The sequence below is a fragment of the Myodes glareolus genome, chromosome 7 (assembly GCF_982192425.1).
Source record: "Myodes glareolus chromosome 7, mMyoGla1.1, whole genome shotgun sequence".
Lineage (NCBI taxonomy): Eukaryota > Metazoa > Chordata > Mammalia > Rodentia > Cricetidae > Myodes > Myodes glareolus.
Genome location: NC_142032.1, coordinates 83,807,720 through 83,824,276, shown reverse-complemented (window position 1 = coordinate 83,824,276; position 16,557 = coordinate 83,807,720). Strand labels below are relative to the sequence as shown.

The 16,557-nt window shown below is 37.5% G+C and overlaps 1 protein-coding gene across 2 annotated transcripts in view; it reads left to right on the top strand.

Annotated features, from left to right (window-relative positions):
* The window catches only part of LOC125417186 (phospholipid-transporting ATPase ABCA3-like), a 136,261-nt gene that overhangs the window by 92,569 nt on the left and 27,135 nt on the right, over positions 1-16,557 (top strand). For both annotated transcript variants that reach the window (XM_048460507.2, XM_048460509.3), the window contains 5 exons: positions 1,070-1,367; positions 7,302-7,548; positions 7,874-8,078; positions 14,402-14,621; positions 15,091-15,255. In XM_048460507.2, coding sequence (XP_048316464.1) covers positions 1,070-1,367; positions 7,302-7,548; positions 7,874-8,078; positions 14,402-14,621; positions 15,091-15,255 — 1,135 coding nt within the window. The remainder of the gene's footprint in view (positions 1-1,069; positions 1,368-7,301; positions 7,549-7,873; positions 8,079-14,401; positions 14,622-15,090; positions 15,256-16,557) is intronic.

The following is a 16,557-nucleotide window of genomic DNA, read 5'->3' as shown; positions in this document are numbered from 1 at the left end:
AGTTTGTGCAAGCTGTGCATATTGCCACAGTTTCAAGTTTGCAGCCAGTCTATGTCGAGCCATTAAGCAGGTGTAGGACTCTTCTCACAAACCTCATTTAAATTCTCAGCCTCCTGAAAGAGGTGACACTGGCAGCACAGCCCAGAAATCCTTCATTTAAAACTTAAGCAGCATTTGCTATTACTGAATCAGGAAGACCTCTCATAAAGGAACTGCAGCACACTGCCAGCAAAATACTGGCTACCAAGAAGCATGCTTAATTCTGTTCTTTTGTATCTAGAATTCCTTTTTAAGCTTTCTCAGGTTTTTATGTAGATGTAGTTACCCACGTTGGCACACCAATTTGTTAGATGAGGCCGCTTGTTCGTCCCGGCCACCCCAAACCAAAATAATCACACAGAAACCATATTATTTAAATCACTGCTTGGCTCATTATCTCTAGTTTTTTATCTGCTGAGTCTTACATCTTAATTTAACCCATTTCTATTAATTTGTGTATTGCCATGTGGCAGTAACTTACTGGGTAAAGTTCCAGCGTCCATCTCTGGTGGAACTACATGGCTTCTCTTTGACTCCACTTTCCTTCTCTCAGCATTCAGGTTAGTTTTCGCCATCTACCTAAGTTCTGCCCTGCTATAGGTCCAAAGCAATTTCTTTATTCATTAATAATAATCATATCATACAGAGGGTAAATACTACATTTTCCATTTTTAATCAGAAACTCTTAAAATGTTAATAAAGTATTGGGATTATGGATATAACTCAGTGATAAAGTACTTGCCTAGCATATGTAAGAGTTTGAGTCTAGAACTGCCCTTCTCTCCATGAAAGAAAATGATCTTATGAGTTTTATTCTAATGAGAAACCAGGTATTAATACCCTTAAAATAGTGAATAAATAAACTATTTGCTTTGTTTTCACAGGAGTTAACTAAAATTCATTTTTGTGTTATATCTTATGCACATATTTTTGCATCATAAATTTTTAAGGCATGATGAATGGATTTCATCATGAGTATCCTACTCAAATTTCTAATCATCAAAATATTATTTTTCCTTTCTCTTTATAGTTTCCGCTTTACCGCCAGCAGTTTTGTTCCATGTTTATAAAAAGAGCACTATTCATGTGGCGCAACTGGAAGCTGATGTTACTACAGATCATAGTAATTACGGTTGTCACTACATATCTTTTATTAGCTCTGCGCTTAGAAGATAATGATTTACCTGAAAGGGAATTGGATTTGACTCACTATGGTAGAACCATTGTTCCTTACTCAATTTCAGGGAATTCTGATTTGGCTCTGAATCTCAAAAAGAACCTTAAGATTTTTCTACAGTCAAAGAATCAAAACTTAAGAAAAATAAAAGGTAAGATTCATTTACAAAAAGAAGAGAGTGGTACTCTATAAAGACTTACTTGTCATTTGCAATGGATATAACTCTGGTATTTAACTACCCATTTTTTTTGTCATCCTACTAGTCATTGGTATCATAGAGACTGCTAAATCAAAGGCCAAATATACACTTCAAGACAACTACCCACAAAAGTATTCATGGAGGAGATTTTTTTTCTGTATGTGTCTCTGCTAATTGCATCACCCTTCATAGGGATAAGAAAGATGAAAATATGGTACTTCTGTAAAATTTAGTGTTAGATTTTTGTGTGTTTGTTATTTGAATTTTTTCTTTGAAACAGGGTTTCTCTGTGTAGCTTTGGTGCCTGACATGGAAATAGCTCTTGTAGACCAGGTTGGCCTTGCACTCACAGAGAGCTGCATACCTCTGCCTCCCCAGTGCTAGGATTAAAGGCGTGTGCCACCACCATCCAGCAGCATTGGATGCTTTATTCTCATTGAAAGACTACTGCTTTCTTCCAGAGCTCTCACAAAATAAGTTACTGATTCCTCTGTATGAAGGCTGTCCTTTTTTATATTAGTCATCCTATAAATCAATGACTTCATAACTAATTCCTGAAAATGATAATAGGTAATTACTTTGATTTCTTCAACATATACCCTTGGTAAGAACCATAACTGCATGTGATCTCTATATTATCTTTGTCAGTACTAAAAATGAGCTTAGCTACCTTGTTCAATATCTTTGCTTTGTAACAAGAATAAGACCTAGTCTATGACAAATTTGAACTTTGAGTAAGCAATTTTTAAGTCAAGCATTTTAGTACACTGGGAATTAACCAGAAGCACATATCAAATTAGAGCATGACTATTCAAATAAAATTGTGGGGGTCTCTGTAAGAATAAGATTTATTAGCACTATAGCTGAGGGTTAGCCCTTTTAACCACTCTCACTGACTCAATAAAAGTCAACAAAAGCCACCAGTGGCCTTGAAGCTATAAAAAAGAAGACACAGGGTTGACCAGTAGGAGCCAGGCATAAAGATAACTGCAAGAATTATTTATTAAGTCTAACAGAAATCAGTGACTGTACACTATACAGGATATAGGAATATATTTACAGAGTTCCACATAGGATACTAAACGAATAAGGAGAAGCATTTTTTTAAAAAAGAAAAAATAGTGAAGTCCCTCTCTGCCCGCAAGACCTTCTATCCCCTGCGACCTCAGAGGAACTCTAAAACACAGGCTGCACCTGCACAGAGGACCAAGAGAGGAACTCACAGGCTGTGACTGCACAGAGTGCACCAAGAAAATCAACCAAGTGAGCAGACCATGAGAGTGGGCCAAGAGAGACCTCAGTGGCTCCCTGGGACACAGACAGTGACAGTATAAAATGGACCAAGAACACTTCCCAAAGACACAGACGCCAACTACAAGGATTGGACCAAGAGGCAAAAACATACCAGCATCAGTTGGAGGAAGAGATGAGTAGGCACCAATGCAAGAATACATTGAACAACCTAAAAAGCTACATGGTAACACCAGAACCCAGTGGTCATACAACAGGCAGATTTGATCATCCTAACCCAGAAGAAGCATAAAAAAGATTTTAAATGTAACTTTATGAGAATGAAGGAGACTTTTAAAGAGGAACAGAAAATTTTCCTTAAAGAACTGGAGGAAAAGACAAACAAAAAATTGGAAGAAATCAATAAATCAAAGAAACCAAAGAAAAACAATCAAACAGGTGAAGCAAACAGTTCAAACAGCAGAAGACTTGAAGACTGAAATACAGGCAATGAAGAAAACACAAACTGAGGAAATTCTGGATATGGACAATCTGGGTAAATTAACAGGAACTACAAAGGTAGCATAAGCAACAGAATACAAGAGATGGAAGAGAGAATCTCAAGTGGTGAAGATACTATAGAGGAAATAGATACATCAGTCAAAGAAAACATTAAATCCAACAAATTCTTAACACAAAACATCCAGGAAATATGGGACACCATAAACATAAGAATAATAGAGATAGAAGAAGAAGAACTGCAACTCAAAGGTACAAAAAGTATATTCAACAAGATCATAGAAGAAAACTTTCCCAACCTAAAGAAGGATATCCCTATGAAAGTACAAGAAACTTACAGAACACCAAAAAGACTGAATCAAAAAAATAATCCCCTTACCATATAATAATCAAAACACTAAACATACAGAATAAAGAAATAATAATAAGAGTTGCAAAGGAAAAAGGCCAAGTAACATATAAAGGCAGACCTATCAGAATTATGCCTGAGTACTCAGTAGAAATGATGAAGCCAGAAGGTCCTGGACAGAAGTTCTGCAGACACTAAGAGACAACAGATGCAAGCCCAGATGCCTCCAGCAAAGCTTTCAGTCATCATCAATAGAGAAAATAAGATATTCCATGAGAAAACTAGATTTAAACAATACTCATCCATAAATTTATCCCTACAGAAAGTACTAGAAGGAAAACTCCAACCCAAGGAAACTAACTGACCCACAAAAACACAGACAACAGATAACCTCACACCAGCAAACCCCAAAGAATTGAAACACACAAACACTACCACAAAAAAGTTAACAGAAATTAACAGTCACTGGTCATTAATATATCTTATATAACTGGACTCAATTCATCTTTTAAAAGACACAGACTAATAGAATGGTAATTTAAAAAAAAAAACAGGATCCATCCTGCTTTATACAAGAAACACACCCAAAACTCAAAGACAGAAATTACCTCAGAGTAAAGGGTTGGGAAAATACTTCCAATCAAATGGAACTAAGAAACAAGCAGGTAAGAGCAGACCTGAGGCTGCAAACTCCACAGGATCAGGACTCAGCCAGTGACCTGGACTAGAGCAGGCCTGGTACGGTGAACTCCAGAGGAGCAGGAACAGATCCAGACCAAGGACATTTGAGGGGGCAGGACTGAGCTAGCAACCTGGACTAGAGCAGACCTGAGACAGCAAACTCTACAGGAGCAGATACAGAGGAGCAACTGCTGAGCAAGTAGGCCAGAGCCAGGGACCACTGCAGTCCGGGCATGAATCTGGGACCTCCAAGGGAGTACACCTGAGTCAGAACCTCTGTGGGTATGGCCATGAGTCTGGGACCTCTTAAGGAGGAGGCCTGAGCCAGGTCCTCTGTTGGTCTGGGCACACACAAGTCTGCGACCTCCAAGAGAGTAGATGGGATCCAGAAACCTTTGTAGGACCAGCCCCAACCCAGGGACCTCCACAGGAGCAGATCCAGACCAGGGACATTTATAGAAACAGCTCTGAGTCGGCAACCTAGACCAGAGCCAGCCTCAGACAGAAAACTCCGCGGAAGAGGAGCAAACCCCAGAAGTACTAAGCAACCTCCAGGGACCAATGGGGTAACTAGAACTGTGGCACTGTCTGTACCATGAGGAACAACCATCTGAACCTTGGATCCACAGGCACTTAGAAGATTAATCACCAGAGTCACAGACAGCCCTAAACACACCACTTAGAGGAAAAGATGAGTAGATAAGGTAAGAGCACATGCAATACCACAAAGAGCAACATGACACCAGTAAAATCTAGAGACCCTACAACAGCAAGAGTTGAACAGCCAAATATAGATTAAGCAGAAGAAAATGACCTAAAAAATAACTTCAGGAGAATGTTTGAGACTCTTAAAGAGGAAATGAGAAATTTCCTCAAAGAAATGGAGGAAAAGACAAAAAAAAAAAACTGGAAGATAACAGTAAATCCCTTAAAGAAAACCAAGAAAAAAAACAATCAAACATATGAAAGAAACTATTCAAGACTTGAAAACTGAAATAGAGACAACAATAAAAACACAAGCTGTGGGAATTATAGAAACAGAAATCACGAGAAAGTGATCAGGAGCCACAAATTCAAATATAAATAGTAGAATACAAAGATATGGAAGGGAAAATCACAAGCACTGAAGATACAATAGAGGAAATAAACTCATCAGTCAAAGAAGACATTAAATCTAACAAAAGCTTAACACAAAATATCCAAAAATTTGGGACCATTAAAAGACCAAACCTAAGAATAATAGGTATAGAAGAAGGAGAAGAAGTTCAACTCAAAAGCACAGAAAATATATTCAACAAAATCAAAGAAGAAAACTTTCCCAACCTAAAGATATGCCTATGAAGGTGCAAGAAGTGTACAGAACACCAAACAGACTGAATCAAAAAAAAAGTTCCCTTACTACATAATAATCAAAACACTAAGCATACAGAATAAAGAAAGATAATAAATAAAGAGCTACAAAGAAAAAAGGCCAAGTAACATATGAAGACAGACCTATCAGAATTATACCTGACTTCTCATTGGAGACAATGAAAGCCAGAAGGTCATGGTCAAACGTTGTGCAGACATTAAGAGACCATAGATGTCAGCCCAGACTGCTATACCCAGCAAAACTTTCAATTACCATAGAAGGACAAAAAAAGATATTCCATGACAATACCAGATTTAACCAATACCTAGCCACAAACCTAGCCTTACACAAAGTGCTAGAAAGAAAACTCCAACCTAAGGAAGTTGGCTACATCAACAATAACACAGACAATTGATGATCTCACTGCAACAAATACCAGAGAAGAGGGGAACACACAAATTAACATCACCAACAATGAAAACTAAATTAACAGGAAATAGATAATATCCCTTAATATAACGGGACTCAACTCACCTATAAAAAGACAAGCTAACAGATTGGAAACAAAAACAGAATCCATCCTTCTGCTACATGCAAGAAACACACCTCAACCTCAAAGACAGACATTGCCTCAGAGTAAAGTGTTGGGAAAAAAATTCCAATCAAATGAACCTAAGAAACAAGCTTGTGTAGCTATCCTAATATCTAACAAAATAGACTTCAAACTAAAATCAATCTAAAGAGACAAAGAAGGATATTTCATATTAGTCACAGGAAAGATCCATCAAAAGAAAACCTCAATACTGAACATCTATGTCCCAAACACAAGGGCACCCTCATCTGTAAAAGAAACACTATAAAAACTTAAATCATACATTAAACCCCACACACTAATAGTGGGAGACTTCAACTCTCCACTCTTACAACTGGACAGGTCAGTCAGACAAAAAAATTAAAAGAGAAATAAGGAAACTAACAGATGTTATGACACAAATGGACTTAACAGACATCTATAGAATATTCCATCCAAACAGAAAAGAATATACATTCTTCTTAGCACCTCATGGAACCTTTTCAAAAATTGAACACATACTCACTAACAAAACAAACCTCAAGAGATTAGAATGAAAAATTGAAATAATCACATGTAATTATCAGATTGCCATGGCTTTAAAACTAGAATTCAACAGCAGTACTAATTCCAGAAAGCCCACAAACACATGGAAATCAAACAATGATCACCTGAATCATCAATGGGTCAAGGAAGAAATAAAGGGAGAAATTAAAGACTTCTTAAAATTCAATGAAAATAACTACACAACATACCCAAATTTATAGGACACAATGAAAGCAGTGTTAAGATGAAAGTTCATAGCACTAAATGCCTACATAAAGAAGCTGGAAAAATAGTTGTGCACAGCTTTAATCCCAGCACCTGGGAAGAAGAGGCAGGTGGATATCTATGAGTTTGAGACCAGTGTAGTCTACATAGTGAGTTCCCGGACAGCCAGGAACTGTCTCAAAATATAGTATATTCTTAATCTGTGGTTTGGTTTGTGAATTATACAGTGAGATTATTGTAGGATTGATGATACTGTGAAATTCTTAAAGACAAATATCCATTGTTAGAATTAAAAAAACAAAATGTTAAGTGGAAAAATAAAAAACCACAACTTTTTTGTCCATCCTTTCCAATACAGGTTCTAGGCAATATACTACCTAGAATGGCTCACTGACATTTTCTGTTTTATCCTAGGTGATATAAATGATTACATATTGGGAAGTAAAGAGTGTCGTAACTTCTGCATTATTGCACTTTCTATTAAAGTTGAGAAAAACAAAACAGTGCTCACTCTTTTCTTCAATAATGAGGCATACCATTCATCTGCAATATCCCTGGCAGTATTAGACAACATTCTTTTTAGGACCCTTTCTGGACCTAATGCTTCCATTACTGGCTTCAATAAGCCTCAACCTCACCCTTATTATGGTCCTAACACAGTGTATGTATAATTTTTCTTTTTCTGAAATTGAGTCTTAACATACCTTTGCTGGGGGGCTGGAGTGATGGCTCAGTGGTTAAGAGCATTGCCTGCTCTTCCAAAGGTCCTGAGTTCAATTCCCAGCAACCACATGGTGGCTCACAACCATCTGTAATGAGGTCTGGTGCCCTTTTCTGGCCTGCAGACATAGGACCTTGGACTTCCCACAGGGCAGGGAACCCTGACTGCTCTTTGGACTGGAGAGGGAGGGGGAGGGGGAAGCTAATGCCAGTATTTCCTACCTATATTTCATAGCTTATTTCATATTTTATTTCATCTTTTGTAGGCCTGTAAGTGGATTGCAAATAGTACAGTGTTTGGTTTTTGGCATTTCTGTGGTGGTGGGGACCTTTAGTCTCCAGACAGTGACTGAAAGGATCAGTCAAGCCAAGGACATCCAGTTTCTGAGTGGTGTGTATGTGCTCACGTACTGGCTCTCTGCCCTGTTGTGTGACCTCATCTTCTTCTCCATCCCCTGCTGTGTACTACTGGTGAGTATTAGCTGCAGTTGCATCAAAAGTCACGTCCCTTCTGTTGTTCATACTAATTTCTACTCAAATGATTGTATCCTACAATGAAAGTAATCAAGTAATCTGAAACTACTTTGGATTACCATGTCAGAGATTTACTATAGACCCTCATTAAAAAAAAACAAAAACAAAAACACCACAAACATGCTGCCTCAGATTCTTTCACTGAGGAGAATCATTTTCTGCCATATATTTGTTTAACAATATGCCCTGGTCAAAATCTGCTCTAAAATCTGTTAACTTGCACTGACAAGTTAATTACAACTAGGCCAATGCCTGCTCAGTCCTCTCGGGGCCATCAGGAAAATTGGGGCTGAATGATATAGTTTAGACTCAAGATTTAAGGCCAGCTTCTATTACTGTTCATCCTCCACACTTACAGTCTGTGTTCATCAAGGTTGATCACCAAAGAAGAATGCGTTTTGACTTAGCAGTCATTTTGAAACACTGAGAAAGTGGTCTGGAGAGTGTGTATGCAAGAATTACGCCATCTCTTAATGTAATTATTTTATTCACTAGTAGACAATAGCAACCATTATTTTATTTATGTCTTTTGAGTAAACAGAATGCAAAACTACATAGTTGAGAGTAATGAGGTGTGGAAGACAAATACTGTAAATAATACATTGTCTCAACCCTCACAACATTTACTGTTTCTCAGTTGACACAGAACTGAAAATAGAACATTAGAAAGAATACCAACTACCATTAGGAAAGATGAACTATGGATTGCCAATTGGAGATTATAATTTTTGAAAAAAATACCAGTTTGGTTCCCACAATAAGATGCATATTTATTCATATCATTCATATTATAGTCCAAGAATTATTTCTGAAGATGACTCAGGACCTTAACAGCTATAAGAGGCTCATGAGCACCAGAGTCCAGGAGGAGTGATTGTATGAGAATCAAATAGTGTGTGTTCTGTGTGTTACACAGAGAAGGTTCAAGGTGGAGAGAGGAGCACTTTTTTTTAATATGCAAGGCTAGCTACTATTGCCAATGCCAGTCTCTGGTACATAGTTCATATCCAATAGACATGGGCAAGAGAAGCTCATCATCTTGTTGAGGATCTATTTTCAAATCTTTCACTAATTCAGGTCTGCTACCTAACTTTATAATCTCTCCTCTATGCAAGATGACAGCAGAAACTGTCAACCCTGGTGATCTTAGTTCAATCTCTAGGACCTACATAGTGGAATGAGAGAGCTGGCTCCTGCAAGTTGTCCTCTGATGTCTACATGCCCACACACACACTATAAATTAATGGAAAAATTTAATCTACAATTAATTGAACTTGAATCTTTTCATGTCCATGCTTAGGTATTACTTTTTTTGTGGTTCTTAAAACTTGGCTGACATACTTCTATCATTCCTGGATGGAAGATAAAAAGCAAGATATAAACAAGAGCATATGTTCTCAACATTTATACCAGTATCACTGTTACTTCTCATGTTTGACTTTGTGTGATACCACAAACATTTGACATGACCCATCATATTTATAGACAGAAAACTGAGGCTCAGAGAAGTTACTGCTCTACTTTTAACCACCTAGGACAGTCAGAACTTCAGAGTTACTCTTAAACCCATCCTCACGCATATTCAGAGTCATCCTGAAAAGTATGTTCAGTTTATTTTTGTTGCCATATTCACAATTAGCTCTTTTTTAATTTTTGAGATTATAATTAATGTCAATCCCCCCTTCTCTTTCCTCCCTTGAAACTTTCCCATATATTCCCCCTTACTGTCTTTCAGTTTCATGGCCTTTTTTTTCTTTTTATTGTTGGTATATATGTGCATGTGTGTGTGTGTGTCTGCCTGTCTGTCTGTCTGTATTCCTAAATACATAAATACAACCCTCTCAGTCTGTATACTGTTACTTATGTATTTATGTTTTTAAGACTGACCATTTGGTATTGGATAATGGATTAGCATTCTCTTCCCTGGGGAAGACTATTTCTCTCACTCTTAGCATCCCTTTGTAGTCTGTAGTTCTTTGTCTAGGGATAAGGCCTCTTGAGCTTTCCCTACATCCACTTTAGGATGTCTATTAGTATTGTCCTTATTCAAGTCATGTTTAGGCATTCACGATAGTAAGAATTTGTTGGTTTATGGCTTATGACATTAGTAGGAGACACAATCTCACAGCAAACTCCCTGTTCCTCTGTCTCCTTTCAAAGTGATCCCTGAGCTTTAACTGTGTGAGTTACGTTGTATCATTTGGGACTGGGCTACACATTCTACATTTTGATTGATTGTGGTTTTCTATCATTGTCTCTATCTGTTGGAAAGTTTCCTTGATGAGGGGTTAGGACTATGTTTATCTGTGAATTAAAAGACAAACATTTAGAGTGCAATTAGTTTCATGCTGGTGGCTATTGAAGGCTCTCCTCCAAGATCCTTGACTTCACTAGCCCTGAGTAGTTGGGTACGTTCCCAGCATAAGGTAAGAGTGCCTTCTTTTTTATTTGTTTGTTTGTTTGTTTGTTTGTTTGTTTTGAGAAAGGGTTTCTCTGTGAAACAGTCCTAGATATCCTTCTTGTTGAGTGGGTCTTAAATGCAATTAAAGAGCTGTTGCTTACCACCAAGGTATGCTTGCTAATCTGGTCATTGTTGCAGTTCTTAGGTGTGATAGTTGGGTAGAATTACTGGTTCCTTCCCTCCTTTGGAAGCTTTCATGATACCTTATGGTACATAAAAGCTAGTCTTCAGGGAAGAGCACTGGGTCAGATCCAGTTCAGCACCTCTGGACCTTGTGTCTAAAGTGCGTGATGTCTTTGGGAATAGGGACACACCTTCCACATCTGAAGGGGGATTAGAAGCAATGGCAATAGCAATAAGTTATATAATGTTTTAGGAGTCTCTTGGACAGCCCGGGCCAACAACTCAAAAAGGGCTTTCTCATGCCTAGTGTTAGGTACTTTGATAGGTGGTCTATGGCTATAGGAGGGACTATTGTCAGCCCAGATGAATTTTTTTTAATTATGTATATTTTAAAAATAGTTTAAATAAAAAAAGTTATATATTAACAAAATGTCCTTACTTTTATTTTACCCTCTTTCTTCTGTATCTCCCTCTTGCCTAATTAGAGCCCCTATTTTCCCACTTCACCCTTTAGATAACTCGTGCCCTCCTATTCCCTTCTCTATCCTCCCACACTAAACAGTTGTCCAATTTTACTTTCCTGGTTTCTGTAGTTACTCCATGTTATATATTCACATATAAGTATTTGGAACTATGAACTTCAGATGAGAGAGAACGTATAATATTTGTCTTTCTGTTTCTGGTTTTCCTCATACAATGTAATACTTTCTAGTTCCATCCATTTAACCTACAAATTCCCTTTTTCCTTACAGCTGTATAGTATTCTGTAGTCTGTATGTAACACATTTTCTTTACCTATTAATCAGTTTTAAGACATATAGCTTGTTTCCATTTCCTAGCTGTTGTGAATAGAACAGCATTGAACATGGCTTAGCAAGTAAATGTGAAATAAAATAGCAAGTCCTTTAGGATTGCTGTAGCTAGGTCAGAGGTAGATTTTTTTTCTTTTTTTTTTCTTTTTTTTTTTTTTGTTTTTGGTTTTCCACCCTGATTTCTCAAACAGTTCGCAATCCCTCCAACAGTGGATGAGGGTTTGGTTCTCCCCACATTCCCTCCAGCAGTCCTTGCCATTCTGACTGAGGTAAGAAGAAATCTCAAAGTCATTTTGAGTTGCATTTCCCTAATTAATAGAGATAATGAAATTTCTGTGAGATATTACTTAGCCATTTGTTTGGTTTTTTGTTTGTTGTTCGTTGTTTTGTGTTTGTTTTGTTTTGTTTTCTTCATTTGGATGATTTGTCTGGGTTGTGGTTTTTGGCTCTGTTTTTTTTGAGTTATTTAAATTTCCTTGGTATTAATCCTTTGTTGAATGTACAGCTGACAAAGATTCTTTCCCACTCTCTGGGTTTCCTCTTCACCTGATCATTTCTTAAAAAAAAAATAATAACTTTTTTTTCATTTATTTTACATACCAACCAGTTTCCCCTCCTTCCGTTCCTCCTATCCCCTCTCCTTTCTCATCTATCTACCTCCTCCCCATCCACTCCTTCATCTCCATTCAGAAGGGGACAACCCTCCCATGGGCTTGCACAAAGCATAGCACATCAAGTTGAGGCAGGACCTAGATCCTCCCCTTAGGTCAAGGTGGAGCCAGGTAATACAGCATGGGGAATGTGTTACCAAAAGCCAGCTAGGTCCCAGGGAGAGGTCCTGCCTTCACTGTTAGAAGCCTTACTAAGAGACCAAGCTGCATGGTTGCCACACAACGGTTGTCACACATGTACAGAGAGCCTCGATAGATTCCATTCAGGCTCCCTGACCATTGGTCCAGCATTCACGACTCCCACAAGCTCAGGTCAGCTGTCTCTGTGGGTTCTCCCATCATGATTCCCCTGGCTGGTACAATCCCTCCTCCCTTTCTTCTGCAAAACTCTTGGAGCTCAATGTAGTGCTTGTCTGTGGGTCCTTGCCTCACCTTCCATCAGTTACTGGCTAGATGATCTCTGATGGTAATTAGGGAATTCACCAATCTACTTAGTGGATGGCTAGTTCAGGCATCCTCTCCACCATTGCTAGGAATCTTAATTGGTGTCATCCTTGTGGGTTCCTGTTGTTTCTCTGACCCCAGGTTTCTCCCTAACCCCAAAATGTGCCTCCATCAAGACATCTCTTTTGTTACTCTCCACTTCCATCCTGCTTCCAATCCCCCTACCACACTAGCCCGCCCAACCTGCTCCCTCTAGTTCCTATTTCTCCATCCCCCACAAACCGCTGCCCCTAGTCTACCCAGAAGAACTTTTCTACTTCCCCTTCCCAGGGAAATCCTTGCATACCTTTTTGGACTCTCCTTGTTATCTAACCACTCTGGGGCTGTGGATTGTAGGTTGATTATCCTATACTTTACTCCTAATAACCACGTATAAGTGAGTTCATACCATGTTTGTCTTTCTGGGTCTGGGTTACCTCACTCAGAATGATTTTTTTCTAGTTCCATCCATCTGCCTGCAAATTTCATGAGGTCATCATTTCTTACAGCTGAGTAGTACTCAATTGTGTAAATGTACCACATTCTCTTTATCCATTCTTCAATTGAGGGGCATCTAGGTTGTTTCCAGATTCTGGCTGTTATGAATAATGCTCCTATGAACATGGTTGAGCAAGTTCCCTTGATATATGATTGCGTATCCTTTGGGTGTATGTCTAAAGTTGATATAGCTGGGTCTTGAAGTAGATTGAATAACAATTTTCTAAGAAATCACCTTACCGTTTCTTTATCTGGGCAGATGTTTTTTAGTTTTATAAAGCTTTTTTATAAACTTTAAAAAGTTTTTAAAGTTTAGTTTTACAAAGACTCACATGCCAAAATTCTAGGGCAAATGAAGTCCTGTTCAGAAAGCACTTTTCTACACTTATACATGGAGGGCACTACCTTGGGTTCCTACTAGCAATTTCAGTGTTTCAGGTTTCACACTTAGGTCTTGATCATTTGGAATTAGATTTTGTACAAGGTGATAGATACAGGTCATATCACTCTTCTGCACGTAGGCATTCAGTATTGCAAGCACCATTTGTTGAAGATTTAGTCTTTTCTCTGGTGGTCATTTTTTTGCATCTTTTTCAGATTAAAGTAACTGAAGTTATGTGTCCTCATGTTTGAATATTAAGTTGTGTTCCATTGATATACATGTCTGATTTTGTGCCAATATCATATTGTTTTTATTACTATAGTCCTACAATATATCTGTAATAGTAATCTCACCAGAGTTGTTATGGTTCTTTTTTTTCAGGATTATTTTGGTCATCTGGGCTTTTTGTGGTTCTAAATGAATTTTAGGTGTTTTTTCCTATTTTTGCAAAGAATGAGATGGGAGTTTTTCATTGGGGTTGCATTGAATCTGTAAATAGCTTTTGGTAAAATGGTTATTTTCACAATGTCAATTGTTCCAAATCCATGAGCAAAGAATATCTTTCCATTTTCTAGTGTCTTTCTCTGTATCTTTCTTTGTCTTTGATCATGGCTGTGGGAAGTATGGCCTATTCAAAGAGAAGAAAAATGGAAAGAGGAGCTCAATTACTGTGCTCATTGTAATATTCTCAGTTAGGAAATAGTTCACCTAAGTTCACGCTAAAGGTTAAACATGACCCAAATTGGTAACTAATCATTCTGGCCTAGTTGAAACAGTGTCTCTGCACAGTATCTTTCACCTTGCTTTTACACCTCTATTCTCTGTCCCAGGGTGTATTCAGAGTCTGCCAAGTGGATGCATTTATTGTGAGTTATAACTTTCTGGACATAATGCTGATTTTCATGCTGTATGGCTGGTGTGTTGTTCCTCTCACATATCTTGGAAGCTTCCTGTTCCAGAGCAGCACTACTTCCTACATCAAGCTCACACTTTTTAACTACTTCTCAACTATTTTCAGTATCGTCATTTCTACTATACTGAAATTTTATGGTAAGAACACCATATAATTTTCCCCTTTTCCAGAAAATACATTGAATAAATGGGGATAAAATTACATAGGAATTTAAAAAATAACTGATAAACACTTTTCAATTATCTGAAAACCTATGATTTTGGAAACACCAAATATTTGTTGAGTAGGTATATGGTACTTAGAGATGGAGGAAAAGGAAGAGGAGGAAGAAAGAGAGAAAGGAAAAGGAAAACAAAGAATAAAAAGAAAGGAAAGCAGATGCTAGCAAAAGTCACCTTTATCAGAATCTACTTATTTGTGTGATTAATTCTGTTATTTTTCCACAAGTTATCTAGGTGGGTACATTTAGCAACAAATGCTGTGGTCTTAGGGATTGTCTGATAGTTTGTCTAAGAATGGCTTAATTATTTGAGGGGAAGTTGGTTAGTAGAGCAGGTTCACTACTTTTCTAATATCTGAAGCTAATATATTATTTTTTAATTACAGGTAGTGACGTTCCTGAATTCGTCAGCAACCTCATAAATTCAGCTTTAATGATACTGCCCGGTTACAACTTTGCAATGAGTATCAGCAAGTATTTTGATGACTATGAGGTGAAAACGCTGTGTGCTCAGAAATTTAGAAGGATCCACATGGACTGCAGTGAGTCGTGTGAGTATTGGGAACTCCTCAGGCCCGTAGAAATACTATATTCCTGTTTACTTTCTACACTTCTACTAAGTTTATGTAAAGTAAAAAAAAAAAAAAAACTGGCTTTCTTCCAGTTGAGTAGAATGAACTGAGTAGCAAATTGGAAACATACTAAACCTGTTCAATAAAATGTATGCATAAAGTTTCTCAAATTTTGGGAAACCTATGGACAGAAGAGGGATTTACAAACCTCAAGTAGGCATGACCAGAGAGCACCTCGTGACATCACATTGTAGTTAAACTGTTAAGACTACAGGATAAAGAATATTGAAAACTGCAAGAGAGGATTTCCAAATTACTTACAATGACTAATACATCAGAATTATATCATACATCTCAATAGAAATCCTGGAAGCCGTAAACGTACAATAGACGTGTTTGAAGCACTGGGAGTAAATTAACTGCTAACAAAATTTACTGTATTTTTCCAAGTTAACTTCTACAATCAATAGACATTGAAGACCTTCTAAGACAAAGCAATTCATGGCCCCATAAAAGAGCAGTGTAGAAAATACTTAAATAACCTTTATATATGGGTAAATAAGAAAGGCAGTCATAATCATGGGAACTCAGGAAAGCATTTATTTATGAAAGGAATCATAAATAAATGAGAACTAAGAAAGAAGTAAAAGCCGTCAGATCAGTAAACCATTAAGCTCTAAGATGAATAAGAGAGAAAGAAAAGAATAAACAGTATTAAAACAAACCAGAACAGCAACAATCATAAATGTTAATAGTCTAATTTCTCCAATTAATAGGTTCAATTTAGCTGACTGAAGTTGAAAACAAGATTCAAATGTGTGTTATCACCATGTGCAAGATACATGCAGACTAACAGTGAAGGGATGGGGAAAACATACTGTGAGAGTACAAGTCAGTGGCATGCTTATGGATGGTGTGGACTGTGATCCCAAAGAATTTCAGTTGTAAGTTTACATCAGTATGATAGGTGCCTAAGAGAGCAACTCGGGATTGCCAGTGGTGACCTCTTGGCTCTTTCAGTGTTCTGGCTGCCTTCTGAACAGTTTCAAAAGCATTTAGATTCATATAGTCACCTAGAGTAAGAGTATATATTTTGATTTTTAAAAAGTACATTTTAAATAAAAAGCTAGTCCGTATGTATGTATGTATATAAAGACATCCACTGCATACTCATAAAGAGAGCGTTCAACTCCTACAAGTTACCCTCTGATCTCTACATGTGACATGGTACACATGTTCTTATACATATATACACAGAAACATGCATAATAAGTAAATGTT